We start from the raw sequence: 16,369 nt of genomic DNA, 5'->3' as shown, positions 1-16,369 counted from the left end.
TTTACTATCACTTTCATGAAGTGCAGTATGTTTAGAGGTCATAAACGAACATTAAACAACCTTAAAAGATAATAGTTACTGAACATCGTAACAAATAACTGACTATTAACAAATTTTAGTATAGTGGCATTTGGTACAAAACTTCAGTAGCTCTGTGCCACCCTATGTGCTTTTGGGCTGCATTCAAATTTAATTTTATATCAAGCAAATGAATTTGATGTTAAGGCAGTATTGCAGAAATAGGTTATTTTTGATAACAAATTAATTAATGTTCTGAAAATTGACTTTCTACTCATTGGCAAGTGCATTTTTACAAATTCAGATGTAACAACAAAATATTTTAATATACTGTAATCAAAAAGCAAGACATAATATTCAATTTTTGCTTTGTTTCTCCTACATTTCCTTGTTGAGTGTCTGAGGTAGCACATTTATCCACACAAATATCTTGTCTTTTTTTATTTCTGCTTTTTTCCTAGCATTCTCCAGTCTAAAAAGCCTGAATGTTCAGTGTTTCATGTACCGGTACATCAAACAGTGACAGACAGAGACTGACTGACTGACTGTGCTTGATTTACTCCCTTTCTTTCTTTGTGTCAAGTTTTTAATTTAATTTGTGGACTTAATACATTGTTTTATTTGTATTTCATGGATGTTCAAGGTATTAAGTATTATTGAATCAGAAATATGAGATTACATTACATATTATTGACATTATAAAGATGATATTTTGATATGCTCCTCATATAAATGGGGAAAATCAACATTACAAAGGTCTATAGTGATGCCACTGCCCAGAAGCAACATATCATTAAAAATGTGCTATGTCTCTTAGCATGGTGTCAAACTGTTACAGTGGAGCAATGTCGGAAGATTTTTTTAAAGGGGCGAGACCTGATATAATGTGTGGCACTAAGGTGCCTGGTAAATATTATTTACCGTATCATCTTTTGTCGATAAGATTTGGTGGTGGTGGTGGTGGTGGTGGTGGTGGTGGTGGTGGTGGTGGTGGGATGGATCAGGATAGTTTCCCTGGTTTAGGCTGATGGCCGTAGTCTAGGTCAAAAGTGAAGTTAATGTACTCATTCAGGGGAAAAAGCAATAGCATGAAATCAACACTATTTGAAACTGACCATTTCTGCATACCCCATGGAACACTTCTGGTTTCCAAGTAGCTGAACTTCCTTCTCTAATCTTTATCTGACATTGATACAGTTTACTACTGCAATTTACATGGTGCAATATAAGATTTCGGAAAGTTATTTAGGCTGAATTTCACTTTGATGCACTGTTCAGATCATTACTTCTGGTACCTTGATTTTTGTAGTGTATGCAGTTTTTATGATAGTGTTGCTAATCAAAATGTATGGATAACTGCAAATATCATAAGAGCTAATATGTATTTGAAGACTTAGTGACCACTCATATAAAGACTCCCATTCCAACTTTCCAATAATATCATTCAAATTCTAAAGAAACAAATTAACTTATAAAGTAATTGAAATTAAAGTTCTGAAGTAGCTATGAATTCCTTCACAGGTATTACCTTTGCACTTATCAGATTCCTACCTTTTCTATTAATATTTTATGGACCTATTTTATGCACAAGGTGGCATATTTACTAGACTGATTCATGTTTGCAATGATGAGTGGCAAGGGAAGACAAGACATTGTGTTTCATGTTGAGGGCCAGGCAGTAAGAATCAAAAGTGAACCTCGTGATGACACAGGGAGCAAAAACCAGAATTTAAAAATGAATTTTATGATGATAGCAGGGTAAAATTAGAATAATCTACCTTTTTGATGAAGTGACAAAATAGAAGACTAAATGACGAGGGCTTCATCTACATCTACACTCTGAAAACCATTGTGAAGTGCCTGGCAGACTGTAAGCCCCAATGTACTAGTTATGAGCATTTCTTCCCACTCTATTCACACGTGGAGTGCGGGACGCGTGACTGATGTGTCTGTGCATGCTGTAATTAATGTTATCTTGTCCTCACAATCCCTATGACAGTTTCATTGAGGAGTGTTGTATATTCCTAGAGTCATCATTTAAAATCTGTTCTTGAAACACTGCTAATAAACTTTCTAGGGATACATGTAAACTATCTTCAAGAGTCTTCCAGTTCAATTTTTTCAGTATCTCTGTGACACTATCCCTTTGCTAAAACCAACCTGTGTCCATTTGTGCTGTCCTCCTCTGTATACATTCAATTTCCACCATTAGTCCTATCTGGTATGGGTCCCATGCCCTTGAGCAATATTCTAGAACCAGTCACACCACTGATTTGTAAGCAATCTCCTTTGTAGACTGATTGCACTTCACTATTATTCAACAATAAACTAAATTCTACCACCTGCTTTACCCACAACTGAGCCTATTTGATCATTCCATTTCATATCCCTACAAAGTGTTAACACAGGTATTTGTACGTGTTCGCCGATTCCAAAAGTGACTCACTAATATTATAGTCATAGGATACTACGTTATTTCATTTTGTGAAGTGCACAATTTTACACTTATGAATATTTGAAGCTAGTTGCCAATCTTTGCCCCACTTTGAAACCTTATCAAGATCTGACTGAAAATTTATGCAGCTTCTTTCACACAGTATTTCATTGTAGATAACTGCATTATCTGCAAAAATCTGAGGTTACACTTAATATTGTCCAGAATGTCATTGACATACAACGTGAACAGCAAGGCTCCCAACACACTTCCCTGGGACACACCTTGAGTTACTTCTACATCTGACACGACCCTCCATCCAAGGAAACATGCTGTGTCCTTCCTTGCAAAAAGTCCTCAATCCAATCACAAATTTCAGTTGATACCCCATATGATCATACTTTTGACAGCAGGCAAGATCCTGAGTCAAATGCTTTTCAGAACTCAAGAAATACTGCATCTACCTGATTGCCTTGGTCCAAAGCTTTCAGTGTGTCACGTGAAAAATGAGTTGGGTTTCAGATGACAGATGGCTTTGGAATCCATGTTGGTTGGCATTGTTGAAGTCATTTTGTGAATCCATCGATTATGACAATGTAAAGGGTGAAAAGGATAGCTCGAAATAAGTGGAAAAGGTTAACAAGGCCACAGGAAGGGTCAGTAAATAAGGACATTACGCCATGATTAATTAAGTTTATTAACAATGAAAGTGACATTGCTGGTTCGGAGATGGAAATAAATAAAACTGGTAGTGACAAAGAATTTAAGAATGAAATTAGTAGCTTAAAATTAGATTTGGGCAAGAAAAAAAGATTCAGTGCAAGTCTGCATAGAAGCGAAAACAGATGAGTTTGCACAAAATGTGGCATCATCATCATCAGATGCTTGTAGTCAGAATTTGCAGGTAGTACAGGTGAGCTTGAAAAACTATGTAATGAGGAGATGGAAGAACAGGTGGTTGATTTCTGTCAGTCTGAAGTAACAGAAGTACTGAAAACCTACTCTTATAATGTCAGTTCAAGAAATTGTCAATGCAAATATTGAAAATGAAAGCATGCAAGTAATGAATAAAATTGGTAGCAAAGTTTATAATCTTAATGAAGAGAAGAGTATGATGTGTAATTAGCAACAAGATGTACAGAATATAATTAGTAATGCTTAATGTAAGTGATGCAGAAATGAAATGTGGACAGGCAAATACAGTGGAGAAAGTGAAGGTGCGTGTTGTGAAGTTTCCATCAATATCAATGTACAACTGACCAGAAGTTGACAGTGAAGTAAACTATCTGAAGGAAGAAATTTTTACTGTACATATACAGAAGGTAATTTTCAATATAAAAGCACTTGTGTTTGTCGGTTGTCCAACATTCAACGATTTTGTTGTTTGTTGCAGTCAATGGCAAATGTTTTAGAAAGTAAATACGGAAGTTCCAAGAACACTGCAAAATTGGATGGGAGAACAGGGGATCAACGTAAGTCCGAATCCACGAGAAGGTAGGATGTTCACTGCTCTTTAGTGAAAGCATCACATGCCAAGTAATGCCTCCTCAGTTGTGTGATTCTATTCTTCCTTTTATGGATCACTTCTCCTCTAACATTCCTCTCAATACATTATAAGGAAATGTAGTCGTCTACTTTGATCTATTCCCAAGTATATAAAAGTTTAGTATTTTAACGATTGTTTTCTGTGTGACTAATGCTAGCAGTATATCACAAGATGGAAACACACAACGTTTGAACACTACGTTTGCAAAATTTGGTGAAAAATTGTCTTTTCAATGTTCGGGAATTAGTAATCTTGCTAACACTTGTGTGAAAAAGGGCAAAATCCATTTGGCTGTAATGTAGTAAGTTGAGCATACCATCAGTAGATAATGCAGCAGCAGTATCAATAAATTTAAAATTGTTTTGCGAGTTCAGAACAGAAACAGAATCAGTTCATCATCATAATGTGCCAGTGGTCACAGGAATATGTGAACTTCACACAGTCATGTGCTACTGAAGAGATGATCATGAAAAAGCCTACACAAATCAGGTTCATCATCTTACATAGGCACAACTGCATCACAGGGGGGAAAAAATGTTAGGTTTTGCTAGACGTCTTTTGATGAACTGTCATTTTGTTAATGATTTTTCTCTGTTGGGAACCAAAGTCATGTAATGCTTCTTCATTGGAATTTCCACCATTTGACTGTACATGTTAATATCCATTTATTCAGCATTGTATGTTTTAGCTTTATAGCCATTAACAAATGTGAAAATGAAAGATCATACAATGTCTGACATTTCTGAATGGTATGTCATTGTCAAAATATTACAATGAATGTCTGGTCATATATACAGTACCAGTCACATGATTACATGATATGAGTAAGAATTAAAAATAGATGGTGCAGCGATACTGTGCACTGTGTTGTGTTTATGATGGCCAATACAGGGCCGTGGAATGCATGTGTCCATACATGGACATGATATGTTCGTATCACATAACTGTATTGGCCACTGTAACACAACAGTGTGCTGTGCACGATGTCAGAAGCATTGTCTACTTTTAATTCATACTCTTTCTGTAATCCGATGACTGGCCTATATGACCAGATATTAATGATCTCTGATGTGGAAGTGGCGAAGGCAGAGGATGGAACAGACAGGCAGCACCAGAACACCAGCAACGTAAGAGAAATTTTCACACGTTTCAGAACAAATTTTTTGCCCTAATTAAAATAAAGAGCAGATTTTTGACATGTTTACAGACACCATAGACATCTATACTATGTTTCAATTTCAGATTTCATGCACAATTCTTGTTGAAAATAAAACACTTCAAAGTGATTTTCTATTGCCACAGTGTGTGGAGCAGCATGGTGGCTGCCTGCAGACAGTACTTGTCACAAAGTCGTGATTTTGGCCCTTAAATGTCAGATGACTATAGACTATAGACTCATTATCCTTTGCTGTCTATTCAATATTGTCAGAAGTTACATTATTAGATGATCTTGTACCTGGAACTAAAGCAGTTAACAGTAATTACACTAATCTGAACCTCAAGTTTTCCACCCTTACTAGCACCTTCACATCACTGACAATTTGGCTGGTGTCTAACAGGGATCAATGCGTTACTGAATGGGAAACTTAAGCGAGTTTATGAATTACATAAAAAGAGCAGTGACTCAGAGCTGCAGTCACTAGTTAGCACAGAATATGGGATTACTCTATTCCTTCTAATACCGCTTATGACGATTTCTTTTTTCTTGTTTTTCTTTTATGGTCTCTTTATTACTAATGCATATACTATGGGTACACAAACAAAATTCTTATTGAAGTTATATTGCACAAAATTTTACTATTTTCTGAGAAATTACTATTTTAAAAGATTGCATTCAGAATTTTCATGTTCCAGGATTCCCAATCTTAAAGTAATTCTTTCCTAAAACGAATGTTATTATTTTGTAATCCCCATTTTTCTGTTCCCAAAAAGGTATACTTTCACATGGATAATTAGTTAATTACTTATTCCAAATAGAAAATTTCACTTTTTTCAAAATTCTTGGCAAACTATGAAAATCTTTGTGCATATTAGAACTTCCCTCTAATAACGCAGTACCTATTATTTTGCCATTTTCTAATTATATAGATTTCAGTTCAACAAAATTACTTCAGTGCCCATTGTGTCTTTTTCCTTCACCCTTTCAAGTTAATATCTAAGATATAATAGTCATATATTTTACGATTCCTTAATTTCTCCAACCAGTGCATCTTTATATAGGCACCATGCACAAAGCAACAGTTGTCCGTACGTAAATATCTATGTGAGTCAGTCATGGCATATCTACCATCTGCTACAGTTATTTTGTCGTAGCTTGCTGTCAAATTCATTGTCTTTTGTCCAGTGCCACCAGAAACATGTAATCCAGCAATTTTGAGATCAAGTACTATTCAAATCCACAAATGTTGTGCATGGATTTTCCTCATACAGAAGACAGATGGGGTGATTTGGAAGATGTGGTCTTTGGAGTTGATAGCTGTGACTACACACTATGATGAGACCACAAAGTATGAATTTATTCTACCACATGTTTATCTTCTCAAAATTAGATGACTACAATCAGTTCACATTTTTTCCCCTTGATTTACACTCAAAGATAATAGCCTCTAGCAACGTCTATTTAATAGACAAAGCAGAATTATAAAAGTGGATAACTGGTGCATACGCACATTAATGCAAAATTAATGCCAAAATTTGATCACAGCATTCAAAAATACAAACCAGATGTAACAATAGTCCTTTGATTAAATGAAAATCAGGTTGAAGACACGGCTAAAACATAAAAATCAGACTTGGGCACATGACTGACTGAACTGGAAAATGGAACAGGGACAGAAAAATATTAAATACAAAGCTGAAGTTTCCAACTGACTTAGATATTTTAAGTAATATGGGAAAAAACCACAAGACGACCAATAATGAGTACTGGAATAGAATAAAAAGAAGTCATTCTCACAGCTACAAGTAATAAGCTACAGAGAATAAAGAAAGGCAGGAAGAAATGGTTTGATGATGAGTTGAGGAAGCTGAAGACAGGGTTATGAAATATCATGAGAGAGAGAGAGAGAGAGAGAGAGAGAGAGAGAGAGAGAGAGAGAGAGAGAGAGAGAGAGAGATCCATCTCCAGAGGAGCATAGGCATAGATTGTGTGAACTAGGGCATGTGGAGATTGGATATCAGAATTGGGGAAAGGCAAGGGAAGGGAAGGAATTGTTTATGTAAATGATTGGATTTAACATAAATCTGCATACTTTTCAACCTTCTGTTTTAAATGATCTCTTGATTTTCATGATGGACCAATTATGAAATAATAGTGAAAAATCATTCATTTATTTAACTGAATCTGGGTGTTCGAGTGTTGTATTGTCTATTTACAGAGCAGGATTAGAAAGTTATGCACAGTGATTTTTTTCTCATCTGATATTATAGCTAGAAAGTTGAAATTTCACAACAAAAGTTTGAAGTTTGCACTATGAAAGGCATTTTGATTTGATGTGCAGCTCTAATGAGGTAAGTCTGAACTACAGACCAAAAACGGCACTTGCGGTACTGTTGTCAGACTGTGAAGAGCAGCGAGGTGTAGTTCCAGATATTTGTGGGTCAAAGGGTAAAAACCAAGCAAATTTCACAGCAACATGCACAGTACGTATGGGGACGACAGTGTGGACCATAACAATGTCTTCTAGTGATACGCAGTCTTCCAAGAGGGCCATGTGAACATTAGTAATTCACCACCCTCCAGGTGGCCAATAACATCTACAACCTGGCAAAATGTTGAAGTCACTGATACAGCAACTTTGAAGAACCAGCGTGTGCAACTGCGAACTTTTTCATGAGCGCACACTGCACTGCACTCCTCTCTCTCTCTCTCTCTCTCTCTCTCTCTCTCTCTCTCTCTTCCCCCCCCCCCCTCCACACACACACACACACACACACACACACACACACACACACACACACACACACACACACACACACACAGAGAGAGAGAGAGAGAGAGAGAGAGAGAGAGAGAGAGAGAGAGAGAGAGAGGTAATCAATAATGAAATAATCAACAAATGAGGTAGCATAAACTCTGTCCATTTGTTTTTTGACAAGTGAGTGCAACAATTTAAACAAAAACCACCATCTCTATCTATAAAGTTACTTCTAATTTAATTTCAACAGCTTCCATAACAACTCTCTCCCAACAGCTGGAAGTGCATGCCAGAATCTCCGTGTTGTTATATTCTATAGGATGACCAGTGCCAAGACAATGTCCCACAATGACAGATTTGCTCAGCTCTTGTGTGTGTGTCCCGCTTATTCTCAGTACACTGTTCCTCCACAGTCCTGATAGTCTGAGCAATATGTGACAGGCCACAACTGCAAGGAATACATAAACACCCACCTCACACACACACACCAAGATCATCGTTTATGAACCCTAAAAGGACCCTGATCTTAGATGGTGGTCAAAAAACATACTTCATATCGTATTTCCACAAAATACGATCAACCCTGTTAACTATATCCATTTTGACGAAAGATGACTTCATGACAGGCTAACTGAGTTGCACACACACACACACACACACACAGGATCTTAAATGATATGGGCCCTGTGAAGAAAGGTACGAAGTACCCCTTCATCTTGACCCAGATGGTGAAAACAGTCAGCATGCAGACACAATTCAGTGTCAGTTGGCTTCCTATAAATGACATGCCCCCAACATACCACCCGCCTTCTTCCTGACGAACACATCTAGGAAAGGAAGACAGCCATCCTTTTCCACCTCCATCATGAAACGAATATTCAGGTGGATTGAATTCAGGTGTTTAAGTGTTTTAGAAACTCCTTCACATTCTCAGTGCCACGACGGCAAACAAGAAGAGTACCGTCTAAATATCTGAAAAAAAAAACACAGGCTTCAAAGCTGCCTGCTCTTAGGCACATTTCTCAAAAACTTTAATTTAAACAAATTGGCATTAATAGGCGATAATTAGCTTCGCATTGCTACTCCATCTGTCTGCTCTTATTGGGTCACTGAATATAAAGTAAGTGGAAGTCAAAACATGTCGAAACAGGTTTGTTAATTCACCACCAAACTAAACTCGATCAACTGTAATGAATCAGACCAAGGAACACAAGTGAAGAGAGAGATCACGTCATGACTTACTAGAATATCAGTGTCAATCAAACACATTCCCTCTATCAACAACAGAAATCCGAGTTCTTAATGCAATGCTCACACAAAAGTACTATAAGGCTCAACAGAGTAGCAATGTGTTTTGTACATGATATGTCAGAGCACCAATGTTACTCACAATCTGACGAAGAGGAACACCTTCATTGTGGACCTTAGGGAGGCTGTGTTACTTTAGCATTGTATACAGGAGGAGAAACTAAGGTCTTAATTACTACAAAAGTGCTTGTGACAGTGTCCCGAGATATGCACGCTGTGTTATTAGTGGACTTTGTTGAACATGAGATCACTGTGAATGCTGTAGTCATGACATTAACACTGTTAGTGTCAAACTTCTACATGACAATGCTCGCCCCCCCCCCCCCCCCCCCAGCCTCCTCCCAGTCACTGCTCCTGTTCATGAGAAATTTGGGTGGGAGGTGTTCCAGCAACCACTATACCGTCCAGACTTTGCACCATCAGACTACCATCTGTCTAGTCCCATGAAGAAATGTGGAAGTGAAATCAGGGTCTGCAGATTACTATACTCTGACCGAACAGACTTTTACAAACAGGGCATATTGAAACTGATACCACAAAGGGAGAAAAGTATTAATGTTGTTGACTATGTAGGAATGTAAGTGAAAGAAGTACGTTCATTTTTGCTCTGTTATCGGGAAACTTTTTCGTAACAAAATTATTGGTGTTACTTTCTGATCTTCCCACTTAACATTGTTTGGAGAAACAATTGTGAATCATTTTTTGTAGGCCAGATGAAAATGAATTCACCAGAAGTATTTTAATGAAAACGCATTATTCTGTACAGATACCGTTGAAAACACATACACAGAAAAATCCACAGAATATGGGGCCATTTCCAAGTACCTTCAGAATTTCATAGGACATCTACGCAACAACTAGAACACATGCAGAAAATGACAACTATCAGTATACAGCCTATCTCCAAATTTCGATTTCTTAATGTGTGCTGTGTTTTAGTTGCACTAGGAGGCAGAATGTCAGAAGGTGTAGACAATTCATCTGCTCCATAGTGTCGCATCAAATTAGTTTGCATGTGCAGGCAGGCAATCCAATGAACAGGTTTCCAAAAAAGAGCTGCTGAGACACTTTCCCAGGCAATTTGTGTCAGCAACTGTAATGGCTTATGTACATGTTGACACAAACAGGACCCTTATTGAAACACCTGTAATGAAAATTAAATATTTGTAAAGATGCTCTATTCACCAGTATGTCGGTATCTTCCATGCATCTCTCAGTTTACATGCAGTCCTCATCTGAAATCTTGAGGTACTTATGAATAATCATGCATACAGGATGACCCACAAAGAATAGTCAATATTCCAGGATATGACAGGAACGATCACTCAAACCATGGGCTCTGAAATGCATACCTTAAGAGCTGTGAGCACTTGTTCAATAGCTGTGTAGCACAGTAACAAAGATGAATAAGTGGTCACAGCTCTCAAGGTACGCATTTTGGAGCCCATGTTGACCACACTTGTTAGCTTTGACCTTTCATCCTGGGACACCCTGTACAGTTAAAATACACAAATAAACTCACACTGCACATTTACCCACGAAATACTTACTTTCTCATCACCATTGCGGCAGAGGGTCACTTTCACTTCAGGGTGTGTTGGTTTACAAGGAATGACAATGTCCTGATACTGTATACCATGTATTGGTGCAAAGACTATGTCACTATATGTAAGCAGGTTCTTCGTATCTGTGGCAACAAAATAATACATGTATCTCATTTAGTAGTACAAAGCAAAAGATGACAGTTAAATGTGGGAGTTCATTATCCATCACAGACAGATATTTCTAATGAAAGTAACATATGCATATAACGAAGAAAATAAATGACCTTTTCCTTAAAGGAGTGCAGGTGCTGCAGGATATCCAGGAGAGTTTCTGTTTAGTTTGGAAAGAAGGGGAGAGTTACTGGCAGAACTGAATATGTGATGATGGGCAATGAGACATGCCTGGATAGCAGCTGATACGAGCTTCTCCATGATGGGCAAGGATGTAAATTCAAGGAGCCACATTTCAGTCCTGGTCTGATACAGTTTTTGCATGTCATGTAGTTGCACTAAGTATCACTGTAATGCCAGGTTCCTTTTTTCTAGTCTTACTATTATGAAGAAAGAAAGTTTCACACAAGTGAAGGGAGTGACAAAACAATAATAGATGCAGAACAAAACATCAGATGCAATATATGAGAGAAATATTTGAATGGGAATTAAGAAATGAAGTGCAACTGGATAAAAGCAGTGATTAGGCAGTTATTGTACAACATTATTAGAAAATTATAATGAAGTAAGCTGAAAGTAAAGATATTCTGCAACAACTGATTTAAGTTAGACACAAGCAAAATTCAACTAACTAGTAAGTTTCTTTCTGTGAAAGTGTTAATCTTGTGATAATGACAAAATAAACTGCCAATATCCTGCTATAATACTACTTGGGGTAAGAACAACAAGCTTACCAATGAGTGGGAGCGCAGAAAATTAGCTTGACCAAAAGTAGAAAATGATTTTGTAGTAGAGCTGAATGAATTCTTCTTGCTTCCGTAACGATAGAAAAGGTGGTGATGTCTCCACATAAATATTTTATTGTGGAGAGTAAAAACTATTGTTTTACTGCAACCCACAGTTTAGCTTAACTTGTCAGATGCATAGCGATTGCACCCGAGCATGCTGCCTTATGATAAACCAGTATACTTGCCAAAGGAATATGACATTGACTATTTTTCTAACATGTATGAATACAAAGCCTTGAAGCTTCGAAACTGGTCACAAATTCATTCTGCTTAAAACTGATATGTAATGTCTTCAGCTTAGACACTACACAAGAGTTGCTTCTTAATACGTGAAATCCTAATCACAAGCACATAAACAACACAAAACAATAGAAAAATTTATATTTGTGGCGACTTCAGTCAAACATGACGTTGCATCAAGCATTTACCATATATCTCATTATGAGCAGATTGCCACCTACTGTTATTCAATTTTTTAAGAAGCCATTTTTATCAGTTGGCATATCAAAACTCCTCACCCCCTCCCCCTCCCCTGCCCAAGAAAATAAGCCTGATTAAATTCTTATCTAGTATTCCCATACTTAAAACCATAGTTAAAAGTGCGATTTAAACTAATGACCCCATAACAATAACTAGTTTACTGATGAAGGCTGTAACCGAAAGCTTTGTGTTTCTTAATTGTGCCTGTTTACAACTTAACATGTCTTCTTTACGGTAAGTTGTGATCTGCCTTTTTCCTACACTGTAGGGATTGAATCTCTGTATTTACACTCCGGAACTTATTCACAGAGACAACAAGCCACATGTGTACAGACGCTGACTCCTTGGGGTCTGAGGGGGCCCGAACCTACTCAAAAATTCGTTTCGGGGGTGGGGGAGGGCGGAGCCCCTCATTAATTTAAGAAAATTATTAGTTATATTATGCTCTGTGAAATTGCAAAATTGTGTTGGAATTTTTTATTTTCCTTGATTGACTATAGTTACCATTTAAAACATATTCAGTAATGAGTTAAAACAAATAATTATTACGGTAATAAGCAGGTTAACTGAAAATGAGTGGTATGAATCATGATAGTGGTACGGAGCTGCGAGCACACTTATAATTTGTCCTGGTGCGCGAACCTTCGGGTAAAGTCTGAGGCCAGCGGGCCAGTGCTGCAACTGTGGCGACATCAAAAGGACTGGAGTAGAGGCGCCTGGAACCCTCCGCCTCGTGTCGCCTTGACGCTTCGAGACATTATAACGCTGTAGCTATATAAAGCCCACCCTGCTGTTGCAGTCATTCCATGTGGACAGTTTCGTTCAGTGCATGCTGCAGACGTGTTTAGTGTTCCGACTTCAGTGTCTAGTGGACTATTTTATATGACTATATTTTATTCATTTTCTTTAGTCTCTTAGTGCATTGTGAATTAGGTTTGGAATGGATAAATTTGTTACCACAAAGGTGTGCTCAGAAGTAGTTGATACTGCAAGTCAACCTCCAACAATTATTGTGTCATGAATTGCTTTGTCACCTTCAGGTGAGAACCGTTCACAGCCGAAACCTGGACAATCCAGTAAGGGAAGATCATTTCAGAAGTCTTGGTTGATCAAATATACGTAGCTAGAATATGAAGCATCTACTGAACAACTTTTTTTGCAAAACCTGCAACGAGGCAGATGCTAAAAATCTATTACAATCTTCTTCGAAAAAAGAAGATGCATTTACTTCCTTAGGGTTTTCTAACAGGAGAAAGGCTTTGGAAAAATTATATCTCCATGAAAATACATTTACGCACAAAGGTGTTCTGAAACTAAGTTCTATCACTAACCGAAGTGTGGCCTTCCAATTGAATGAACAGTTAGATAGTGATACGAAGAAAGGTCTTTTAGCTCTTGAGACAATTTTTACTACCATGCAATTTCTATGCTGACAAGGACCAGCATGAAGATGTAAACTCAAATTTTTTCAATTGTTGGAAGTCAAAGAATGACATACCTGAGTTTAAAGATTAGTTAGCGCTCAGGGAAAAATTGGACGTCCCACCATATTCAAAATGAGATCATTGATCTACTAGGAAAGTCTGTTTTGAGAAAGGTATGGGCTTCAATCAAGAAGACTGAACATTTTTCTATTATGGTTGACAAAACAAGTGATTCTTCGATTCACAAACAACTGTCATTTTGTATTCATACTGTCGATGATTACTCAATCATCAATGAAGACTTTATTAGCTTATACGAGATGCCCAACACTGAATCACAAACTCTGTTTAGTACTATAAAAGATGTTTTTGCTTGTCTTGATTTGTCAATGCATAACTTAAGAAGACAGTGTTCTGATGGTGCCTCAAATATGAAAGCTAAGTTCAAAGGACTAAAAAAGAGTTTTGGATGTACAACCAAAAGCACGTTATGTGCAGTGCACTGCTCACAGTTTAGACTTGGCAGTTGTAGACAGTCTCCACCATCTTACATCTAATGAGGGATATTACGGCTTTAGCCAAGGACTTGATAAACACCGTAACAGAATCCAACAAAAGGATGGGACATTTCAGAAGCGTACGCTGAGAGAGCGCCAACGGCCAAGCTGGTCTATGACCCCTTTGCCTAACTCTATGGACTATGCGAGCTAGTATCTTAAGAATACAGAAAAACTTTGAAGAACTTCTCAAGCTTTTTGAAACATTTTCTGCAGAGGACAAAACAGAGGCAGGTTACAAATGTGCAGGATACCTTGAGTCAATGATACAATTCAAGAGTCATTTCTTTTTACATCTTTATTGCCATGCAGTGAAGCTCACCTAAGTGGTGTTGATCTGGAAAAAATATATGAGGGCTTGATTTGTATATTCAATGTAACATGTGATAGTTCTGAACACTTTTGGGAATTGTGTTTAAAAGAAAAACCTTCACAAGTTGATGAGCCTTCCCTTCCTCGGAATCTAAGTATACCAAAGAAGTATGAAAACAACAAAGCCAGCTCACTGCACTCTTTCAAAACCCCAAAGGAATTCTACAAAGCTATTTACATTGAAGCTTGGGAAACAGTGCAATCTTGCATTACTGAGCGGTTTGCTTCAACCGGACTCGCACAGGTCATTGCAGTAAGAGTGCTTGCTTTTAGTAAACAGAGGTGAAACAAATCTGGAAAAATCAACTAAGTTTTTCAAAAATGATGCAGACATTGAGAAACTGTGCTTACACGTGAATATGTTAGCCGATATCGCTATAAAAAACAACTGGTCTTAAAAACCATGCATGATGTAAGAAAGTACATTACACAAGAGCCTGAAGCTGAAGAAATGTTATGTGAAGTAGTGAAGTGCATTAAGCTTCTTCATGTAGTTCCAATCACGGCAGCAACAGCAGAACGGTCATTTAGCGGCCTTAGACGTCTGAGGTCGTATCTCCAATCAACAATGGGACAGAAGCAATTTAACAACTTAGCTGTTCTTCATGCCCACTGAGACGTTTTGGATAAATTGGATATCCGACCAGTCATCAGCAACTTCATATTCAGTAATCCAGTCAGATGGTCGACATTTGCAACTTTCTAAGGACACTCTAGCCCTAATAATGGCATTTAGAGCAATATTAAAAATATTTATAAAATGGATAATTAAATACATACATAATGTTAAATTTTCAGTTTCGAAATATTAGTACTAGTTTAGTACTGTATTACTATTAGGGTGTAAAACCCAATTAAAACCCTCTATTTACATACTTTTTTACTGAAAGAATTAGCCATACTGTATTAACTGCATTAATTGTATTAAAGCATTAGCTTTAAGATATTGTTTTTATTTGATGAACCCTGAGCCTTATTCAAAGCAAGCTTAAATTAGCTATTTCACTTCTTAAAGTGTTATTACTGTGCGACAGCAATATTTTATGTTTTATTCTTTTAATGATAGTTTAGGATTTATTTAAATATATTTTCAGTCTTGTGAGAGCTATATATTCACTGTTCTGCAATAGTCTAAAAGCATGATTATTACTGTAAATTAAATTAGCTTTATATGAGAATACTGTGTGTGTTATGTTTTGTTTCTTTTTTCAAAGCCACAAAATGTGTCAGGCGTGTCGAGTTTCCCGCAGTGTTGAGTTATCGAGAGTCAAATTTTTGGGGTTCCAATCCTGATCATATGACTCTAAAATGCTTAAAAACTCACTATTTTTCATCTAAAATTTAGAAAATTTCTCAGGGCAAGACCCCCAGTATGCCCGCCCCCAACCCCCTCAATATTTTTGTAAGTAGGTGCCCCTCCACATGTGTAATAGTATTCATGCACTGAAACTAAGCAGTTAATAAGCCAACAACTTTACTTTGACATTCTCTTCTCACCTTTCACATATAAGTATATAGATGTATTTTTCTCACTGTTATTATCGAATGAACAATGGTAATATCCAACATCCTTATATGTTATATCTGTCAACTGAACTGACGATATGTATTTTCCATCCCTCCAAGTCGTACGTATGTTGGGTTCACTGTCCTAGAAGCAGAAAAACAGATATAATTAATAGCCTTTTAGCACCAGAAGGTTAGAGCTGGCACCAGACTCACTGGCACATGTTTTGTAAACATGGCAATATCCCATCACAGTGATATGTACAGTAACTTAATACATAATATAAATACATACACACACAGT

General features: G+C 37.2%; 1 protein-coding gene across 5 annotated transcripts in view; it reads right to left on the bottom strand.

Moving 5' to 3' along the window:
- Window positions 1–16,369, bottom strand: part of LOC124623201 (vascular endothelial growth factor receptor 3) — a 512,828-nt gene that overhangs the window by 144,591 nt on the left and 351,868 nt on the right. For 2 of the 5 annotated variants that reach the window (XM_047149017.1, XM_047149016.1), the window contains exons 3-4: window positions 16,057–16,210; window positions 10,774–10,910 (exon numbers count right to left, since the gene is read on the bottom strand). The exons of the other annotated variants lie outside the window; for them this stretch is intronic. In XM_047149017.1, coding sequence (XP_047004973.1) covers window positions 10,774–10,910; window positions 16,057–16,210 — 291 coding nt within the window. The remainder of the gene's footprint in view (window positions 1–10,773; window positions 10,911–16,056; window positions 16,211–16,369) is intronic. 5 annotated transcript variants of the gene reach the window in all.

This window comes from Schistocerca americana, chromosome 7, assembly GCF_021461395.2.
Source record: "Schistocerca americana isolate TAMUIC-IGC-003095 chromosome 7, iqSchAmer2.1, whole genome shotgun sequence".
Lineage (NCBI taxonomy): Eukaryota > Metazoa > Arthropoda > Insecta > Orthoptera > Acrididae > Schistocerca > Schistocerca americana.
The sequence above is the reverse complement of the archived record's forward strand: the minus strand, read 5'-3'. Positions and strand labels throughout refer to the sequence as shown.